The 21,328-nt window shown below is 45.3% G+C and overlaps 1 protein-coding gene across 4 annotated transcripts in view; it reads right to left on the bottom strand.

Moving 5' to 3' along the window:
- LOC109990029 (neuronal PAS domain-containing protein 3) overlaps positions 1–21,328 on the bottom strand; it is a 236,154-nt gene that overhangs the window by 170,530 nt on the left and 44,296 nt on the right. For 3 of the 4 annotated variants that reach the window (XM_065947745.1, XM_065947744.1, XM_065947746.1), the window contains exon 2: positions 2,733–2,831. The exons of the other annotated variant lie outside the window; for it this stretch is intronic. In XM_065947745.1, the coding sequence (XP_065803817.1) occupies positions 2,733–2,831 (99 nt within the window). The remainder of the gene's footprint in view (positions 1–2,732; positions 2,832–21,328) is intronic. 4 annotated transcript variants of the gene reach the window in all.

Here is a 21,328-nt window from a genome sequence, read left to right as displayed (position 1 = left end):
TCAAAGAGAGAAAGTTGAACACAGTCAGCGACACGCCAGGAGTCGACACGTGTGACACAGGAGGGGGGGGGGGGGGGGGCACATGCATGAAACAATACAGAGAGGGAGAGAGAGAGAGAGAGAGAGAGAGAGAGAAAGAGAGAAAGATAGGAGCTGGAGGATTGAGAAATGGTGACAAAAAGAGAGGGAGACAGAGGGTGGTAAGAATGACCGCTAATTCACACATCTGTGCTGCAGCTCGAGTGTCCACTAGAGGCTGGCTGCAGAAGCACAGGAAGTCACATACACACCCATTCTAAAAAGCCTGTTTTTACAGGAGAGATTAACATGTTTACAGCCTGGTTCAAAAAAACAAATAGATCTGATTCGCTCATGTCTCGATCGACACACACTGTACGGGGGGTGAATGTTTTTTTAAACGGCTCGGTTTTGATTGAAAACAATACCTGTTATCCAAAGTTAGTGGCAAGTGGAAGTGGTGTACAGCAGTTAGAGGCCTGGTATATGTGACTGCAATATGAATAAATGAGACGCCAGAGTTTTATATTTTCTTTCCTTTAACACACACACACACACACGCACGCACGCACGCACGCACGCACGCACGCACGCACGCACGCACGCACGCACGCACACACACTTCCTCTAGCTTAGCTTAGGTAGCATTTGATTAACAACAGCCCTCTGGTATATCTGTCTCTTTTAGTTTACAGCCTCTCTGCTTACTTACACACACACACACACACACACACACACACACACACACACACACTAAGACACACACACACAAACAAACAAACACACATCTAAAGGAACAAACACACTGACAGAATGGAGGGACTCAGGAGTACAATACAAACAGTATAACAGAGAAACAGTCAAACTGGAATAGAGACCTGAATATACTTTACATGAACATGTGTGGTAGTACACACACACATACACACACACACACATACACACACACACACACACACACACACACACACACACACACACACACACACACACATACACACACACACACACACACACACACACACACACACACACACACACACAGCTGTAAGCAGAGTAGACAGGTGGAGTGTATATCAGGGGCCTCTGTGGCCACCGGGCTCCTCGACCATTTATCTCAATTTCACCTTCTGGACACACACGCACACACACCTATACACACAAACATCCACACACACACACACCCACATCAGAAAAGCCCCCTGAAGAGACGGACGCACACACTTCTCTTTTCTTATTCCATGGGTAACACTCATTACAGACTGATGTGCTGCAAGAATTTTCACATTTTTCAGATGTGTGGGAGAAGACTTGTGTATGTGCGCGAATGTGTGTATGCATGCGTGTGTGTGTGTGTGTGTGTGCGTGTGCGTGTTAAAATAAGACCTACATGGTGTAAAGCTCGTCCTGTAATGAGTTATTAACTGTCGTCTCCTTTCAGCTCTCCGCACGACTCCGACACAAATCCCTCCTTTATTCTGCACTACTGTAATCCACCACACACACACACACACACACACACACACACACAGGCACGCACACACACACACCAAAGTAACAAACACAATGCATCAGGCTGCAGTTGACTTTCTGGTAAATCCCTTCCTTTCTCTGTTCTCAAAGACTGATGAGAAGATGAAAGAGGAGGGGAAAAGGAGGGAAAGATGACGGATTTAAGAGTAGTGATACGGGAGCCAGGAAGGAGCAAATTACAGCCACACACATACACACACACACACACACACACACACACACACACACACACACACATCATGCTGAACAACTGTTGTAGCCGTACAATTTCCTAACACAGCTGAGATCTAGGTTAAGAAGATTTAAACACAAGTTTTTGTCACTTAAGAATCTCAGGGTTCAAATCCTGAAATGAGACAAACTCATAGAAATCAATCAACAAAAGAAAACATGGAGTGCTGTGCTGATATGACGATTTAGGTATCACTCCATTATTGATTTGCACATGCTGGACTAAAGTCAAGTTTCCAATTAGGCCCGGTTGAAGGTTGTAAACACAACATTCAAACATGGCCTCTCCTCGTGGGCTCCTCCAGAAGCTCCGCCCCCTGCAGGACGTAGTGTGCACGTTTACTGCTTGTAGCTACAATGCAAGCTAACACACGCTAGCACAAGCTAACCGCCGCTGTTTGTCACCTGCCTGTCCAACAGGAAGCAGACCAACTCCACGTCCACGGGTAAAACACAACACAAGGTTCACCCTCGTTTTAGAACGAGCTTCATCCGCTCGTCTTTGCTGCTACTTCAACGTCAGTCATATTCACCGGTTTGATTTTGAATTGTATCCTCTCCTAAACTCACCTGCTGCGCTGTCATTGGCTGGAGGAAACACACCAGCTCTGCCCCAGAAACGTCCCGAGTCAACCAGAACAAACCAGAACAGTAAAATCCAGTCAGAGTACAGGGTCTCTGCAGACACAGTCACCACCACACATGTATGGAGGCCCTGAAGGGACGATGGAGCAGCTTTACTTTAGGAGAAGTCTGTATTGTATTTTGAAGGAGAAAGATACTGACTCTGTCTTTAACGTCATGTTTATCGTGCTCTCAATGACTAAAAGAAACATCTTTAAGTAGAATTAATGTTCACACAGCTCAAATCAAACAGAGCACACACACACAAACACACACTACAACCACTACTGTTCTACCACTACTGCTACCAGGAGCGCACACGTTACCATGGTGACGAGGTGTGCTGCTGGCCGGCCAGGTGAAGGGTCTTGGGCCGGGCGGCGGAGCAGCTGCCCGCATTAGCCGGCCGCTCCCAGTAGGGGTCACTGTGAAACAAACAAAGAAACGTGAAGAGGTTCCTTAACGACGGGGAAAACAACCAGCAGGAGCAGAAGAAGAAGAAGAAGAAGAAGAAAAAAGGAAAAAGATGTAGAAGAAGAGGAGGGGGAAAGAGAATCATTTAAAGGCAGGAAAATCAAAACAGGTCAAATACAAGAAAGAAGTTTGCAAATAAAACAGATCAACACAAGAAAACAGAAGTCAAAGAAATCTAAAGTGAGAAACTAATTCAGGAAAATAAAAACCTGTGGACAGTTTGGGCATCTGTAGCTCAATGGACACAAAGAAAAAAAGGTCCTGACGTCGGAGATCGTCAACGGCAACAATAAACAAAACGTTTGATTGTGACCGTTTTCATTCAGTGCAAACTCATCCTGTCCAACCACACGCTATCCAAACCCTCGTTACTTCATTTAGAGCTCTCGGAGAAGAGACCTTTTCAAAGATGGCTGACTGATTTTTTTATTTCATTTTTATGTCAATGTAGAGCTACGACAGAGGATAGAGTCAGAAATCAGGGAGAGAGTGTGAACGACATGTGGGAAAGGAGCCACAATTCGGATTCAAACCAGGGCCGCCCGCTTGGAGGACTTGAGTCGCACCAACCTCAAGATAACCGGCGCCACCAATGTCAGGCTGACTTGAGATGAAATGTTCATAAAACACAGAGTTTATTTCTCCTCCATGATGTCACAATCACAGGTGATGATGTATGTGTCTGTAATGTGTCATGCATTGTACTCACACCTGGTTTATGCAAATATGAGGACGTGTTTTGGCCACAGTTCAGTACTGTATTGTAATTTTTTCTACTTTTTTTTGCTCATGGACAAACGGTAGGCTGATAAGTTTGGGTCTGCAGGTGAATCTTAAATCGTAGGTGAGGCCTCTGTCGGTCCTCTAAAGGCTCCTGTCTTTGGAAATATTCACAAAAAAAAAAACCCTGAAATAAACCTCCAGATTTCTCTGAAAGCGAAACCCCCGCCGACTGGGACTGGAAGTGACACGGAGTCAAATAGAAAACACAAAGCAGGCCCAAAGTGACTGTCTATGCACAGTGAATTATTTGAATCTACACACCCACCCAAGACAGGCTGTCAAAACCCATGCCGGGATGGATTTTTCATACGGAGAGGGGGGAGCGAGGGAGAGCTGAGGAGAATAAAAGAGAGGAGGGAAAAAAATCAGAGGGGGGGAGAGAGGGCGAGAGACACCGGGAGGAGGAGGAGAGCGAGAGAGAGGGAGAGGCAGTGAAGCGATGCCGGCTCACAGGAGAACATTAGCTGCACGGTGTAGCGCACCATAAAACCATTGACATTGTCGGTCTTGCTTTGTGGACGAGTATTATTGTAAAACACAGTTTTCTGAGGCGAGCCGGCCGCTATTGTTCTTGTCAGAGGGTGAAGCGAGGGCAGCGGCGGCGGCATAACTTATTTCAGCTTTAAAGCTACGTATACGGCGGCAGGAGTTGGTTTTTAAATTAAAGCACAGAGATGTAAGTCCAGAGATTGTATTACTTTTAGATTTGATCTCTTGATGCATGACTAGGAAACACACGGCTGCTGACGGCGAGGACGAGAAAAGAAAAACAATAAAGGATGAAAAGAAGGGAGAAGAAAGAGGCGGTCGAGGTCGCTCCACTTTACTGATTATACGACGGGCAGGTTTGAAGAGAACGAGAGTCTGAGTGAGAACACCAATGATCAAATCAGCTCTCAAGGAACGTCATAAAAACATGGATGTCACACAGAGTATTTGAGCCTTTTGGAAAACGCTGAAGTACACAGAAATGGGCTGTAATGGCTGAATTTTTATTTTTTGCAGACTTTGAAGAACAAAGGTTCAGGTATCACTCCAGTCGGTCGCTTCGGCCTGCAGCAGTGAAACAGGCTGTAACGGCTGAAACGTCGTCCTGCAACCGAGCGAATGCACCACATCAAACTTCAACAAAAACACCATTTTGTTGTGAACGGGGAACTTAAGCCATTTCAGCTGTATGTGTCACACACAAACTAATTAGCGAGTTTAGCTAGGTTGTTTAGCCATGAGCGACGACTCCTTTACGACATAAATGTGGTTTCTCCTCAAGAGTCTCCAGACCACGACCCCGCGGTCCAGATCCAGATCAGTATGAACCGTTAGCAGAGTGTTGAGACAGACTATAGGCCGAGGACAGGAAAGGTGCAGGAGAGGATTGGGGGACATCCCTGAAATGTAGGTGCTGCCCCCTGGAGGATTTGAATGTTATGGCTTTATCATTTTTAAACAAATAGTCCAGTGTTTGCACCTCACAACAGTAATTACAGCCTGTTTCGCTGCTGCATGCTGAAGCAATCTACAGTCCCCATGCTATCAGTCATTTAGAGCCCAAACGTGTAAAATCAGGCTGAGGTTTCAAAGTTAACTCTCCTTTCTTTCTTTTTATCCTTTCTGAATCCTGTCCATCAGTTCCACACCAACGCCTCCACGTGTCATTTTGGAAAGTAGACGAGTAAGTGCACTGCATCAAACACACACATGCACACAGAAAATCAGCTGTACAGGCTTCAGATAAACTAAACAACTGTAGGTACACACAAACATCAAAACTACACAACTACACACACACACACACACACACACACACACACACACACACACACACACACACACTCCGGTGCACAAGCAGAAATTCAATAACCTGAGTTTAAAACACAGCCACTCGCTCACACACACAAAAAGACAGACTCATGGGTAAATGCACACTGAGATGCACATAAGTAAGTAAACAAACACACGCACATACACACACAGACACACACACACGCACTCCATCAGGACAAAATGGCAGTGGTGGGAGGCAGTACAATGGGTATTGCCGGGCGGCGGCAGAGCTAAATTGCAGACAGCAAAGGGGAGATCTGGGCCATTTTTCAAGGCCGACTATATATTACAAATTGGCTACCAGGGCATTGTCTTAGGATATACACACACACACACACACACACACACACACACACACACACACAAACACCTGTATATACACACACACACACACACACACAAACACCTGTATATATACACACACACACATGCACACAAAGTGAAAAACTAATCCTGGCTTGTCCTGTTGGAGCCCACAGAGTCACAGAAATCTGCCCTTTCTTCCTCTTTTTCAACAATTTCCCCGAATAAACCGTGTGATTGAAAATGTGTCAGTTTAGCGAGCAGCGCAGAAGCAATACACACACACACACGCACGCACACACACGCACGCACGCACACACACGCACACACACACACACACGTACACAAAAACACACTCCTGGTCCCCTGTTTACCTGCTGTAACCCTTCTTTTTTTATGAGGATACTCAAACACTTCCAGGGCAGGGTCAAATCTACACACACACAGACACACAGACACACAGACACACACACACACACACACACACACACACACACACACACACACACACACACACACACACACACACACACACACACACACACACACACACACACACACACACACACACACACAGACAGTGTCCCGCTGGTCAGGTTGTTGTGCTCCAGGTTTAGGGGGTCAGTCTTGCCTCAGTGCTGCAGTAAAGCTACAGGAGGGTTAAACTCGGAGACTAAATCTCTGCAGGATCACAAAGTGTGTGAGTGTTATGTATCTTTGTGAGGACCGATGTTGGTCCACATCTAAAGACAGAGCTGAGGAGGGTTTGAAAAAGATGGAGCCCTTCTTCTGGGTGGAAGACATTCTTCCAGATGAAGACAAGGAAAGGCGTTTTTTTTTTTGAGAGGGTCCGGATGAGTTCCTGATTTTTGAACAATTTCACCATCAAAGCCCTGATATCTGAAAAGGAGACGCCAAAGAAGCCACCAACACGTGATGCACAGAATCCACATTTTTCTAAGTAAAGATTTCTTATCATATCTGGAAAGTAGAAAAAGCTGTCAGAGGGTCATTCCTAATGTCGCTTTTTTTTCAATATGAATAAAAATTGCATGCAAACTTTTGCCAACTGTCTCACTTGCAAAAATACATTTATTTGCAACAAAGTCCATCGCAGGTTGGACAAAGTGCACAAGGTTCTCCTTAGAACATTTTATGGAGAAGGTAAAGTGTTTATGTACATCTGAGAGTACGACCAAAACAGCCAGAACAGTCGATTTGTAATTAAGTCCCGCCTCTGATGACGCAAATAGTCAATCATAGATTTGGATTCTTGACCCGCCCCTGCTGCAACACATATGAGAAACTAACATCTTTACGAGTTTAAAAATGAACCCCCCTCAGGATATGTGTTTGTCTAATCGTCCTGCAAACTTTATTTACTGTTCGGTAGACTGTCGTTACTTTTACATTTCTTTCTCTTTGTGTCTCTGACGCCTCAAGCTTCCACCGCACACGCTCAACTGAATCATCAACCTGAGGTCAAAGACAAAAAAGCAGAGTCTCAGTTTAGTTTGCGCACATTATCAGCGAATAAGAAGAATAAATCCAGAGCATGCAACACTTGTGCTGCAGAGCGGTGCATGCAGCCGTAATGGATTCTGTCATTTGAAATGGATGAAGCTCCATTAGAGAGCGAAGCGGTCGCAGCTCTAAGTGTGATGAAGGGCGAAGCTTCGGCATCTCTCTTTTTGTTTTAACATCGACACGGGGGGGGGGGGGGGGGGGGGGGGGGGGGGGGGCTGCGTCCTGAGTCACATCTCTGCAGGACACTCTGGGTTTCTCCTCACAGGTCCTGCACTAGGCAGAGAAGCTAACCAAAGCGATGAGGCCTGATCTTTGTTTTATTCTGAAGCAGGGAAACGACTCGCTCTTTATGTGACTCTGTCGCTCTAAATCAGCGGCCTCTTCCTCACCCTTTTTTCTCTCTATTGTAGTCATGTCTCCCCTCCTCCCTCTAAGTCTGTTTTAAAGTAAATAAGGCGTAGAGGGTGACACACACACACACACACACACACACACACACACACACACACACACACACACACACACACACACACACACACACACACACACACACACACACACACACACACACACACACACACACAGATGACATGTTTATTAATCACCTCTTTAGCCGAGCCGGCGGCCTGATTTACCGCTGATTTCTGAGCTGTCAACCACTGAGGACAGCTGCCTGACATTTACAGGTAGAAGCACTCTACGGTTCCTCTCTCTCTCTGACACACACACACACATAAACACACACACAAACACACACACACACACACACACACACACACACACACACACACACCATACATACATAAAACACATTAAAGCACAAGCTCTCATGACTCTACACATGTGCAAATCATGCACACACACTCAAGTGCAATAAATCTGTGCATGGAAGCATGAAGGAGCACACACACACACACACACACACACACACACACACACACACACACACACACACACACACACACACACACACACACACACACACACACACACACACACACACACACACACACACACTGTCTGTCTCCTCCTACATGCCTTTACATTTATATTAGTTTTTTTTACACATGTTCTCTACATTCACCTGCAGCAGCAGCTTTTGACAAACTCTCCACCTGACTTCACTCATGATGAAACATCCGTTGCCATGGCAACATGGGGGAAAAAAAAGTCGGCTTTTATTGGGTCATACAGACCTGAACGGAAATTTAACAAGGCTCTCACACCTAATGCATGCTGGGTAGACTTAATGTTGACTCACTGTGGTGTCACCCTAACATGCTAACATGCTAACAGCAGCAGCAGCGGCCTCACAGAGCGAGAGTGAGTTTGAACAGAGGTGTAGTGGTGCCTGAAGAAGTGGGTAAACTCCTAATTTTTCCCCAAATTATTTTTTTAAGTTTCCAGCCAGGATAAATGGCGTCTGTTACTAACTAGCATATACTAGCTAATTAGAGGCCGAGTAGGGAGGGTCATCACTTCATCATAGGGTTTGCAGCATCCTACTGAATATAGTCAATCAATGAATGGTGTGAATCAGAGGAGATTTAGAAGTGGCTATGGAGACTAAAAAACTAATATGTAAACCCTGCACTACACCACTGAGTTTTGATGTTATAACGCACCACTCTGACACTTAAAGGGATCATATTACGCCCTTTTATGGGTTCATATATTAAATTTATGTGCCTACTAAAGTACATTCACAACCGCTAATGATCAAAAAACGTGTCTGTTTTCATATACTGCTGCTCCATGCACCCTCTCCGCTCTGACCCTGCTTGTAAAGCTCTGTAGTGCTCAAGTTCCAAGTCTGATCTGATTGGTTGGCCGGTCCGCTCTGTTGTGATTGGTCAGTCATACGGCACAGTTCTTGCTTCACGCTCCTTTTACCATAATGGGAACGCAGCGAGTGGAGCAGGAAATACCGGTACTTACAAACAGCAATGGCCGTTTTTCAACTTTACCAATCTGACAATGGAGAGGAGGAACAAACCCAACAAACTTTGCCACTAAGGCACGACGTTTCAGTGTTCAGGTATTTATTTTGCAGCCTTTTCAAATGTGATATGTGTTTAACATGTGCTCATCGGGTCTGAAGAGGGGGCCCGGCGTCGGACATTTGGTGCGTTCCAGTTGATCTCGTTAGTGGGAAATTCCCAGTTCCCAGTCGGAATTTTCAACTGGAACACCCCCTGAAGTTGTAATTACGGAAACTCGGAGTAAAAAAAGTAGCCCGAGATCCAATATGGCTGCTACGTGCATCGAAAGGGATGTTTCAGATGCAAGTGTTCAGTTTATTAGCAGCTTAGTCGTCTTTTTGTGTAATTAAATCAATCAAATCGATGGTATCGTGCAAGTTCTCTCTGTGGAGTTGTTTTCATGCTATTTTCGATCGTTATCGTCTGGTATTAGCTAACTCCTGGACGCGTCCATGTTGCTTTTCCGACTTGCAACTGGAACGCAGTTGTCTCGGGTGTGACGTCATCCCGAGGTAAATGGAACGAGGCAATACCAAGGTATTTGTGAAATGTAGACGGTGTGCAGGAGATTTTTTCTATTGTTTTATAATTGAAAACTAAAAGAACATTATTCTGGACTGTTCTCTGCGGCTGCTTGGGGAGTGAGGGATGTGGGCCTTCATTCATGTCGGGTCCTGGCCTCTCCTCGACGGGGCAGAACAGAGTGTAAATATAACACGTGTTGTTTTTACAGCGTTTCCTGTCGGATCAGTGGCGCTGAAATCAGAATGAAAACAGTTTGCTTCGTCTGAAAAAGAACATTAAATGTGTCCTCTCTGCTCCTCTCTCACCTCGGCTACGACACAAAGCTCAGATTTCACAGAAGAAGAGGAATGTAAAAAGCGTGAGCTGTCGGCTGTCTCCTCGCACGCCTCCACGTTGAACGAGGTTAAAGCTGTGACATCAGCACAGAGATTCTTCGTCCCTTTATGTCTGCAGAGGAGCGTTCTGTGTTTGAACTGCTCGCGCTGCGTTTGATGTTCCACGGGTCCCGTCACGCACTGAAACAGGCCTGAGAGTCACCTGACAGATAAGAGGGAACAAGCGCTCCCCGTGTGCGGACCACAGGCTTTTTTTAAATTTTATTTTATGACATTCAGCATTGGCGGATAAAAAAAGAGAGGGAGGAAAAAGAAAAGGGGGATCAAGGTCGGGGGATATAAGAGGAGGAGAATTAGACGTTTGGAGAAGAGCGAGGATAAGAAGGAGATGACGGAGATGAGAGGAGCGGAAACTTCCAAAAACAAACCAAGTGTGCTGCACATAACGGACTCAACGACAAACTGTTTTCTTCCTTTAGTTTAAAGTTTCACATTAGGCCGTTTGTGTCCCCTGAGACGTCTCTGAGCAGTAAGGGACTGATCACACAGAGACGCATCACCACAAGGTTCCTCTGATCAGAAAACACCTGAGAGGATCCGTCGCCTGTGGAGCGCGGCCTCGTGTGCATACGATCGAACGCTAAAATGATACATCGAGCAAATGTACAGTAGGGCTCTCGCCGTTTCTTTTGCTCCTGGAGGAGGACGAGTGGAAAATGTCACAAAGTGGAAGAATTTTTTTTAAAAAAGGAACAAAAGAAGAAGAATTGAAGGAGCAAGAACGATGGACGGGGAGGAAAAGACTCGGGGAGCGAGGGGAAGAAAGAACGTCTGTGTGTGTGTCTGGTTCAGTAAATCCAGCCGAGTCAGACGGAGATCACAGCACTGTCTGCCAACCTCGATCTACCACTCCTCTCTCTCTCTCTCTCTCTCTCTCTCTCTCTCTCTCAGTTCCCCTCGTTCACTCTTTCCTCTTGCCTGGTTTCTCTCTGAGCTCCAAATCTCTCTCTCACTCTCTCTGTCACACATCACTGTTCACACAGATCCTCTGGCAACACGCAATACACACACACACTCTCTCTCTCGGACACACACACACACACGCTCTCGGCCGCTGACTGACAGGGCCGGCTCTGCTCAGCTCTTTGACATTCACAGTGTGTCAGAGAGAAAACAGAGAGGATGAGGGGCTTCAGCTGGAGAATAGAGCTGCCACACACACACACACACACACACACACACACACACACACACACACATTATCCAATCTGCTGATGATGCCACACAAACTCGTGTACTTCAGGATTTGCATTCCAGCCTCCATTTATCGACAGAGGAACTTTGAAGAGAAACGAGTCGTCTGCATGAAAAAAAAAAAAACTGAACAAAGAGCCGCCGACCACGAGGAGAGACTCGCTCGCCGCTGCTGAGGGGAGACCAGAGTGCTTTAAGACCAAGAAACTTAGGGATCGAGCCCTAGAACGGACCAAGACCAAGGCAGGGTGAGACTGAGGCAAGACCAAGACCATAAATGTTTTTTAAAAATCATCATCTTGTGTTTAAGGGGCGTGGCACTCACTTAGACCAAAACCTTCAGAAAGTGGTCTCGAGACCTGGACCGGTTTCGAGTACTACAGCACGAGCTTAAGGCTCATCAAGGTTTCATGGGAGTCTGTTCTCATTGGTTAATTCCTGCATTGTTTGACGCCATTGCTCATAAAAATGACCCTCAAGACAAACTTATGATGAGTTCACCATCTTTAAGTGGCTAAAATAAATTCCTCAAAAAATGTTTTGAAACGTTATCTTAGTCAATTATTCATCCCCTTTAATAATACTAATTGGTGTTGTATTATTATTATTATTATTATTATGGGGCGGCTGTGGCTCAATTGGTAGGGTCGTCGCCTCTCAACGAGAACGTCGAGGCGATCCCTAAAAGGTTCAAAGGAACAAGAAACTGGGGAACCAGGAAGTGAGACACAAGCAGCACAGAAGTGTCATGAAGACCGGTGTCGCTCGCTGACCTCTGAAGAAACTAGCTTCTTAGTGTGTATTTAGAAACGTTTAGTTTGCAGCTGATTCCTGCAGAAGTCTGCGAGCGTGTTGCTTTAAGTCGAGTCGCCCACAGACACACACTGCAGCGTCTCTAACCTCGCTGAGAGCATCATTTGAATACACTAAAGAGCCGTCTGGAAGATAAAATCGTCCTCTTAATGTGAAACCAGCCGGTTCTGTGCTGCTCGTTTTAAACGCCGCCGATAATGACAGACAGATTTGTCTTTCCTCTTTCTGTCCGTCTCCGTCCATATCTGTGTTCATACAGTTATCAGGGAGTGTGTGTGTGTGTGTGTGTGTGTGTGTGTGTGTGTGTGTGTGTGTGTGTGTGTGTGTGTGTGTGTGTTTCAAATGATGGATAGACTGACGCTCCTCGTTAATAATTCACTGAGGTGTCGCCTGCGGTCGCTTTGTCCTTCACATTTCAGCCAATCAGAAGCATTTATCCTTTAGCATTTTATTCCTCCTGATTGGAGGAAATGTGAGATCCTGCCTGTTATGCAAATTAAATAAAAAACATAGTCGCGTCTTTCTCTTCATCCTTTAAATCGGCCTTTCCGTCCCCGTCTTTGTTTGTTAGACGAGAATGTCAGTGCGAGTTTTTGTTTGCAGATTTTTTTATCCTCGCCATCTCCTCCTTATTTTTTTGTTTTTCCCCCCCACGTCTCTCCCCCCCCCCTCCCGTTTCCCGATCCTTCAGAGTCAAGGAGAAGTGAAAAACAGCGTCTCCATCCAGACGTCAACTTGTTGAAAAGGGAATAAATCTCGGACTGAAGTTTCGGGGGGTGGGAAACGCGGAGGAAGCCAACATCTGAGCGCGGGGATTGAAGTCTAAGTTGAAGGGCAAAAAACTAAAACGCGGTTAAAAGACACAAAGAGAGTCATACAGCGTGTGTTATTTTGGGAGAAGAGAGACGGGGTGACTTTCCTTTGTCGAGCTGACTTTTTCAAACGGTGATTTCGGAGAGATAGAGACGTTTTTAAAAAAGCAGACAAATCCGCAGAGATGTGGAGCGAGCAAGCGAGCGAGAGAGAGAGAGAGAGAGAGAGAGAGAGAGAGAGAGAGAGTGACGGAAAAATGTCCCCAAATGAAGAAGTCAGAAAACAACTTGAAATGTTTTTGTGTCCTCTGTTTCTATAGGGGTGAAAACTGTTGAACGGAAACTAAATTATGACGGTAATGTCTTCAGGAGTTTCCATTGTTCAAACGTGAAACTCTTTGATGACTGACTTTGACTTTGTCTGGGTTTTTACATGTTGTACTCCTCGTGTTCGGCCCCGATTTCCCCCCGTACAACCCGGGAACGCGGCCAGATTTGAGGCTTGTCCCATCCGACTATCTGTCCAAACAATCCTCAGGTGTGTGTGAATATTCTACGGCTCCCGAAGGAGTCAGACAACCTCCGATCTTGAATCGTTCGTATAAAACATGTCAGGATGTCTTCAGCGGAAAATCTGCAACAATAGCCAATGAGAGTGAGCAGACCGGGAAGCGTCACCAACCGGATGTTGAGTCACTTTCAAAAACATGTCAGCGAACATAAACACAACTGAGCCCCGAGCAGAGTGAGACGAAGAAGAGCAGCTTGTGTAACTATGGCAACAACAAGTTTAGATTCTGGTCCTGAATGCTCTGGATTTGTTTGGACCAGAGAAGGTAGGCAGTTTTAAGGCACCCCCACACGGTCGTTTTGGACGCCCCTCAGTTTGTCAGATATGAGACCAGTTATCAGGTCAACAGGTGTTGCAGTGATGGAAGCGGTCAAGAGAACTGGTTCAGATAGAAGTGATTGTACCCGACCTAAAAAGCCTCTGCATGTTTCTAATAAGCTCCACGAGCAGAAACGTGCTCAAACTAGGATCAATATTGGAGATGCTTTTGAAAAATGGAGAGAGGTTAGAACACAGAAAGGTTTACAGACCGATGCAGAGCTGGATAAACACTGAAGCTTCAGTGTCCACCACATGGTGACCTGTGTGAGCATCGACTCTAGAGAGGAGGGGGGAGACAGCTCTCTGCAATGTTTAGAATCTGGACTGCAGTACCCATTTTAAACACTAGGTATCAGAGTTACATATCGCTCCTTTAACCAGGAAAGAGAAATTGAGATTAAAAATCAGCCGTTCATTGCTTCTTAATTTGCTGGTCAATGAACAACTGATCATGTACTGATGTGTCCGCTGGTTAAACAGACAGCAGCGACAGTCAAACAGATAATTATCAGACAGAGAGAAGACACGAAAGGAGAATAATGTGAGTGTGTGTGCGCGTGCAGGGGTGCATTTCATTTTGTGTCGATGTATATCTGTGTATTTAGCGGTGAGTGTGCATCAGAGACACAGAGGCAGAGTGCCCTGAGTCTCCATTACAAGGACAATATTTCCTGTCATATCTGATTTACAGCAAAGAGACGAGGGGGAGGTGAGGGAGGAGGGAGGCAGGGGAGGAGGGAGACGGGGGAGGACGAGGAAGTAAGCTGACAGCAGAGCAGGAGACTGAACTGACGCAGAGAGAAAAATTAAATGGAAACAAAGCAGAAAATGTGGATGAAATATCAGAACATTTTAATGTATAAGTGCTCAGATTGCAGCTTTAAGTGCATTTCTGTCCATTTATACATTATTTATTTATTATATTTCACATCTAATTGATGCATTTGGGATTAATTAAATTCTGTCTTTTTCAACCTTGGATGTGTTTGCTGCCCCCTGTGGCCAAAACGTGCATCACTTGAAACATCATGTAGTGGAACTTAAAAGGCTAAAAACACATCTCCAATTAGACAAAGTCAGCGAAGAATAAACAGAGCTTACACACACACACACACACACACACACACACACACACACACACACACACACACACACACACACACACACACACACACACACAGAAGGCCAACATGCCCTCGTCTTCATACATTATTTATGTATTTATGTATTGCTGGATTTGTGCATGTCAATCGAAACTGTGTTCATGGTGTAGGAACCTGTGTGTGTGTGTGTGTGTGTGTGTGTGTGTGTGTGTGTGTGTGTGTGTGTGTGTGTGTGTGTGTGTGTGTGTGTGTGGCTGTTGGCTAGTTATCTCCTGGACCGAATCATGTTGTCCGATCCACAAGCTGACTTCTCGTTCATAGAAGTTACGATGATCCATGAACTGTGTGTTTGTGCATTCACTAAAAACAAATCTGCTGTTGGTTAGAAGTTAACCAAAACAACGCAAGACAAAAAAATAAAAGACGAGCGAGAAGTGAGTAATTATGCAAACGCGGAAAACGTGGAATTACTTCACTTGTTTCCCCTCCTTTTCTCTTCTCTCCTTTAACCATCTTCCCTTCTCCTCTGATCTGGTCTGGTCTCCTCTCCTTTTCCCTCCTCTCCTCTCCTCTCCTCTCCTTCTCCTCTCCTCTCCTCTCCTCTCCTTCTCCTCTCCTCTCCTCTCCTTTGGTCTTCTCTCTACTCCTCTCCTCCCTTCTGGTCTGGTCTGGTCTGGTATGGTCTGGTCTCCTCTCCTCTAATCATCCTCCCGTCTCCTCTCGTCCTTTCACTCCCATGGAAACGGACAGTCAATGAAAAAGGCATTCAGTAACCAGGGAAACTTTACACAGTGTCTCTGTGTGTGTGTGTGTGTGTGTGTGTGTGTGTGTGTGTGTGTCCTGTCTCCATGGGGAATGTGTGAATGGCTGGCAGAGACACAGGCGTGCTAATGGACACCATGAATGAAAGAGAAAGAGAGACACTGGTTTTGCTTTTAGACGTTAAACTACAGCAGATGACTCAGAACTCCAACGACATACAAACATTCTTCTGATGGAGGGAAATATGTGGTCATGTTTTTTATTCTCTCTTGTCCAGAGACACTCACTGTAGGCCCAGTCACACTGTATTGTGCCAAAGCATGACAGTCCCCGCTCCCCCGGCTCCCCGGTGACCTGCACTCACGCTGCTCCAGGCCTGAGCCCGGTCACCTCCTGTACACACGTCATCACATCGTTATACGACAAACACAAAGCTTTACGTCATCATGAAGCGTCCTTTCCTACTCGACCAGCCTCCTGTCAAACCGTTACACCGCGCCCGTCTGTCAGGTCAGGTCAGCTACATGCCTAACCGGATAACTCATATCCTTCATCAAACCAAAATGGATGAGTCATCCATGCAGCTTGGTCGCTCCTAAATTTCTGTCTTGTCTCTCCAATAATGGCACAAAAAGCCAAATAAAGTCAAACTTAAAGACAAACTAATGTAAAGATAACGAGTGGAGAAATGAAGTCCAGGTGGCTATGTGAGGTGACCCATCGGACTGTGAACAACAGGAACGAGAGGAATACAAAGGAGAAGTCCTTCCTGCATCTTTGCTCTTTTTGTAAACACTTCAGTTGATGGCAGCGAGAATAAAAAAATGTAAGAAAACTTTACGATTGATCCTCCAACATGTTGGTGTGATTGTGATGAAGCTTAATCTGAGTAAAGAGTAAATAACATTTTAAAAAAGCTGTAAACATGCAGAAAGAAACGGGGGGGGGGCATTCAGCTGTCTGTGGTGATATTTCTATTTTCCTCTTACTGTAAATAATCGCTGCAATGTGGCGGCCGCGTGTTGTGCAGATAAAAACGACAGAAAGCAGCACAGCGGAACTTCAAAGTGCAACACAAACACAGACGGAGGGGTGGAGGGGGGGTAGATGTCGAGGGGAGGGGGTGAAGAGGGAGAAATAAAGAGAGAAATGAAAGAAGGAAAGGTATAGAGGGAGAGAGAGAGGGAGAGAGAGAGGGAGTGAGGGAGAGAGAGAGAGAGAAAGAGAGAGAGAGAGAGAAAGAGAGAGAGAGAGAGAGAAAGAGAGGGAGAGAGAGAGAGAGAGAAAGAGAGAGAGAGAGAGAGAGAGGGGACATATTGCCACTGTGTCAATACAATATATATGCTAATCACGCCTTTAGTATATGTGTGAATTTCATTACGCATAAAGGACTAATACAGTCGCAAAGAAAAACAGCGTGGAGTCCTAAAAAGCAATGACTGTCAAGGTCATTTACGGCGCAGCCCGAGTCGGAAACTCCCCCGACAGGAGGAGGGAGGAGATAAAAAAAAAAAACCCAAACGGCAAAAATAAAACGTCATGTTTAATAAGAAGTTCAACACGACGAGCCCCGAAAAAGAAATGTTCAAGAATCCCATTATGATCCTCGCCAAAAATACTCATAATGCTTCATCTCCCCGTGTGGTTATTTCAACTCTGGCGCCCGACAGAAGGCGGAGGCTTGTGTCTTTGAGAACGCTCACACTAGGTGCTCGTACGGTGCAGGCCACGCTTCACCCTCAGTCAGTCCAGCTCGTTTGACTTGTGCGAGTGCTCCGTTGATTCCTCGGCCCTGGCACGCTTCAGAGAGGCGTGCTTCTGCACCGTACGGGACCTGGCGCCCTTTGTGACTTTAACAAATGTGAACCAGGTCTTTGTGAGGTTTGAGTTCAGATCGTTTCGATCAGCAGCTTTAAAACCTGTAGTTTTGTTCTGCTGAGCAGCTTAAAGCCAACACGCCCGCCATCCAATCACAGCCCTCCTCACATGCATCAGATATACAAACAGCAGCAAAAGCACCAATCACACAACAGCTGACACACCCACCCACACACACACACACACACACACACACACACACACACACACACACAGAAAAGAGCTTCATTATGCAACTGTTTATGCTGTATATCCGTACTCTTGATGTATTAACTCACTGTGAGGCAAGTGTGTGTGTGTGTGTGTGTGTGTGTGTGTGTGTGTGTGTGTGTGTGTGTGTGTTTGTGTCCAGCAAGGCGGCTCACAGCCATGAGCTGTCAGTTTCAGGGCTTTACTGTGTGTGTGTGTTGCATAAATGTGAGACAGCTGCAAGCCAGAAGATGTCAACATGAAGGTTTGTGTGTGTGTGTGTGTGTGTGTGTTGTTGTTTCCATCAGCTTTCAGTAGAACTCAGCAGCTCACTACATCACTGTCTTCCTCCTTCTTCCTCTCTCTGTCCGATCACTACCTCTTTATGTCTCTCTCTCTCTCTCCTCCCTCCCTTCATTGTTTGTTATCTTTATTTTTTTTGTAATTTTATAAGTAAACACATCAGATCTGAGCTGTGAAGACGAGGTTAAAGAGAAGTTTCCTCTCAGCGGGTTTCAGAAGTTTAAATCTGAAGTGGAATGATAAAGAGCGTCTGAAACCAAAACTGATCACTTATCAAAGAATCTGATTGAGTTAGATTGATCAAAAAAGCTTTACTTTACTGCTGTATCGCTCGTTGTCAGCAGACTGTTGTCATGGAGACAGGACGGACGTGCAGCGCTTTTCTTCTCAGCCGTAACAGCTCATGACAGCGTTTTCTACCCGGACAAACTCTGAAAAATGCTGACTTTTATAATGCTGGTTGAACTGATTAATAATCGATTTGAGACAAACTCAAAATTCATCTGAATCATTCGTTCACACAATCTTGAGAACGTTCTTAAGAAATCTCAGCTTGTGGGTTTGGTGTCGAGTCATTAAAAATTTGTCTGTGTTGTGATGTGTGTTTGCATCTTTAATATTTGTGTCCAGACTCCAACACCTCTGAGAGCGTCAGTCCTCATAGAGGGCAATTATTCCTGCAAAGAATAACTGCAGGGGCATTTAGCTCCTTCTCTAAGACACACACACACACACACACACACACACACACACACACACACACACACACATTCAAACTGACACGCACACACACAAACTGAAGTCAGGATACCAACACAAACCTCGGGACAAAACGTAGATCTTTTGCATAAAACACAATAAATACAAACACAAACCGACCTCCACTTGCTCAGAATATCACAGCTCACACACACACACACACACACACACACACACACACACACACACACACACACACACACACACACACACACACACACACACACACACACACACACACACACACACACACGGCTATGCAGGACGGCGATGTGGCGGGCGCATCGTGGAAGCGTGGCCGATCGACATTAATATTTATGGGCTGCTTTGCAAAGAGAGAAACATTGATAAGCTGCAGTTTTGAATATTAACACTGACTTTATTATTTTTTTTAAAGCATTAAAGCAAAATATTCTGGACAAATTAAAGAAAGAGAGAGAGGGGGGGTGGACGAGAAATGCCATGTGGGTTAAATATGGGCGAGCTCCGTATACAGGAAGCAGACTAGAGAGAGCGAGAGAGAGAGAGAGAGAGAGGAGCCAAAGGTTTGTAAAGAATAACGTTTTCCTTACAATATATCGATTCATCAGATATGATAAGATGTCGTTGAACCAATCAGGAGAATGTTTCCATCCTGAAAGAGAGCGTCGTTTCCTCGTATGCTCATTGGTCAACAGAGCTGTCAATTGTGGCTTTGAAGCCCCTTCATATAGGATCAAAATAAACCTCTCTAAAAACAAGCTATAGTAGCAGAAACATTTATTTTGAGTTTATAGTTTTGACCCGTGTCCCATCTGTTAACATGGAGGGGGCGGAGCTTATGATGATGATATATACCGCAGCCAGGCAGTAGGGGGAGCTCCAAACGCGTAAGCTCCACTTTTAGGGAGCTGTCTGCAGAGACTCTGTCCTTTGACTGGATTTTACTGTTCTGCTTTGTTCTGGTTGACTCGGGACGTTTCTGGGCGGGGAGTTTGCGTGTTTCCTCCAGCCAATGACAGCGCAGCAGGTCAGTTTAGGAGAGGATACAATTCAGTGATTGGACACCATTCAAACCGGGGAATATGACGGACGTGGACGTAGCGGCAAACAAGAGAAAATATAATCACAGTGAGGAGAAACACTAAGTGGATAAAGCTCGTTCTAAAACGAGGGTGAACTTGTGTTGTCTTTTACCCGTGGACGTGGAGTTGGTCTGCTTCCTGTTGGACAGGCAGGTGACAAACAGCGGCGGTTAGCTTGTGCTAGCGTGTGTTAGCTTGCAGTGTAGGTACAAACAGTAAACGTACACACTACGACCTGCAGGAGGAGGGGCCATGTTTGAATGTTGTGTTTACAAACTGACTCCGCCTTTAAAGTGTAGAGAGCCAAATGAATGAGAGGAGGTTTTACTCTACAGGGAAGATATTTACACAAAAAACTGCATGTGCATGTGCGTTTTGATAGAAAGCACAATGCATCTTGTAGAGAAGAACTAGTCGTGCAACAAACGACAACACACACACACACACACACACACACACACACACACACACACACACACACACACACACACACACACACACACACACACACACACACACACACACACACACACACACACACACACACACACAGAGAGAACAGGACAGATATAAAGATCTGTAGCAGTGAAAGTCATTCTACCTCTCCCTCTGTCTGCATTACACGTATTATACTGTTCTCTACACAACCAAACAAATGTTTTACACACACAAAGAAACACACACACACAGAACACACAACGTCCTGAGTGCAGGATCAAGACGTTCTCTCTTGGCTGAGAGCCTGGATGAGACGCACAGAGAGGCAGACACACACAGACATACAAACACACACACAGACGTATACACAAATTGCTCCATGACCTTGTCTGAATGCTGCACGCTAAATACTGGCAGAAATAATAAGAGAAGAAGAGGAGGAGCAAGAGGAGGACACAGAGGGAGAGAGGAGGTGGAGGAAGAAGAAGAAGAAGAAGAAGGAGAGAAATAAAACGGAACAAAAAAAGTAAAAGTCTCACTTCTCTCTCAGTTTGTTCCCTTGAACCCAAATGTTTCGTCCTCTCTGTTTCTTAAATTCATTCTCTAATATTTGAAGGTGTTCGTAAATAAACTAAAAAGCTTCCTGAAGTTTTTATCAAGGAAAAAGTGTGTAGGTATGGTGAAAGAGAAAAGGGTGAAGAGACGGACTAAAGGAGGAGAGAGAAGGATTACATTTGAAAAGAAAAAGGCCAAAACTGAGCGGAAATGGAAAATAAAGGAAATAAAGGAAAGACTTTTAAGAAAAGAGAACGGAGAGAAGGACGAAGCATTCCTTATGAAGAAATCCAAACTAAATGAAAAGACGGTGACGAGTTCTGTCTGCAGCGTCCACACGTGTTTCA

Source organism: Labrus bergylta, chromosome 18, assembly GCF_963930695.1.
Source record: "Labrus bergylta chromosome 18, fLabBer1.1, whole genome shotgun sequence".
Taxonomy (NCBI): Eukaryota; Metazoa; Chordata; class Actinopteri; order Labriformes; family Labridae; genus Labrus; species Labrus bergylta.
Note: the sequence above shows the minus strand (reverse complement) of the source record. Positions and strands in the feature narration are given on the sequence as shown.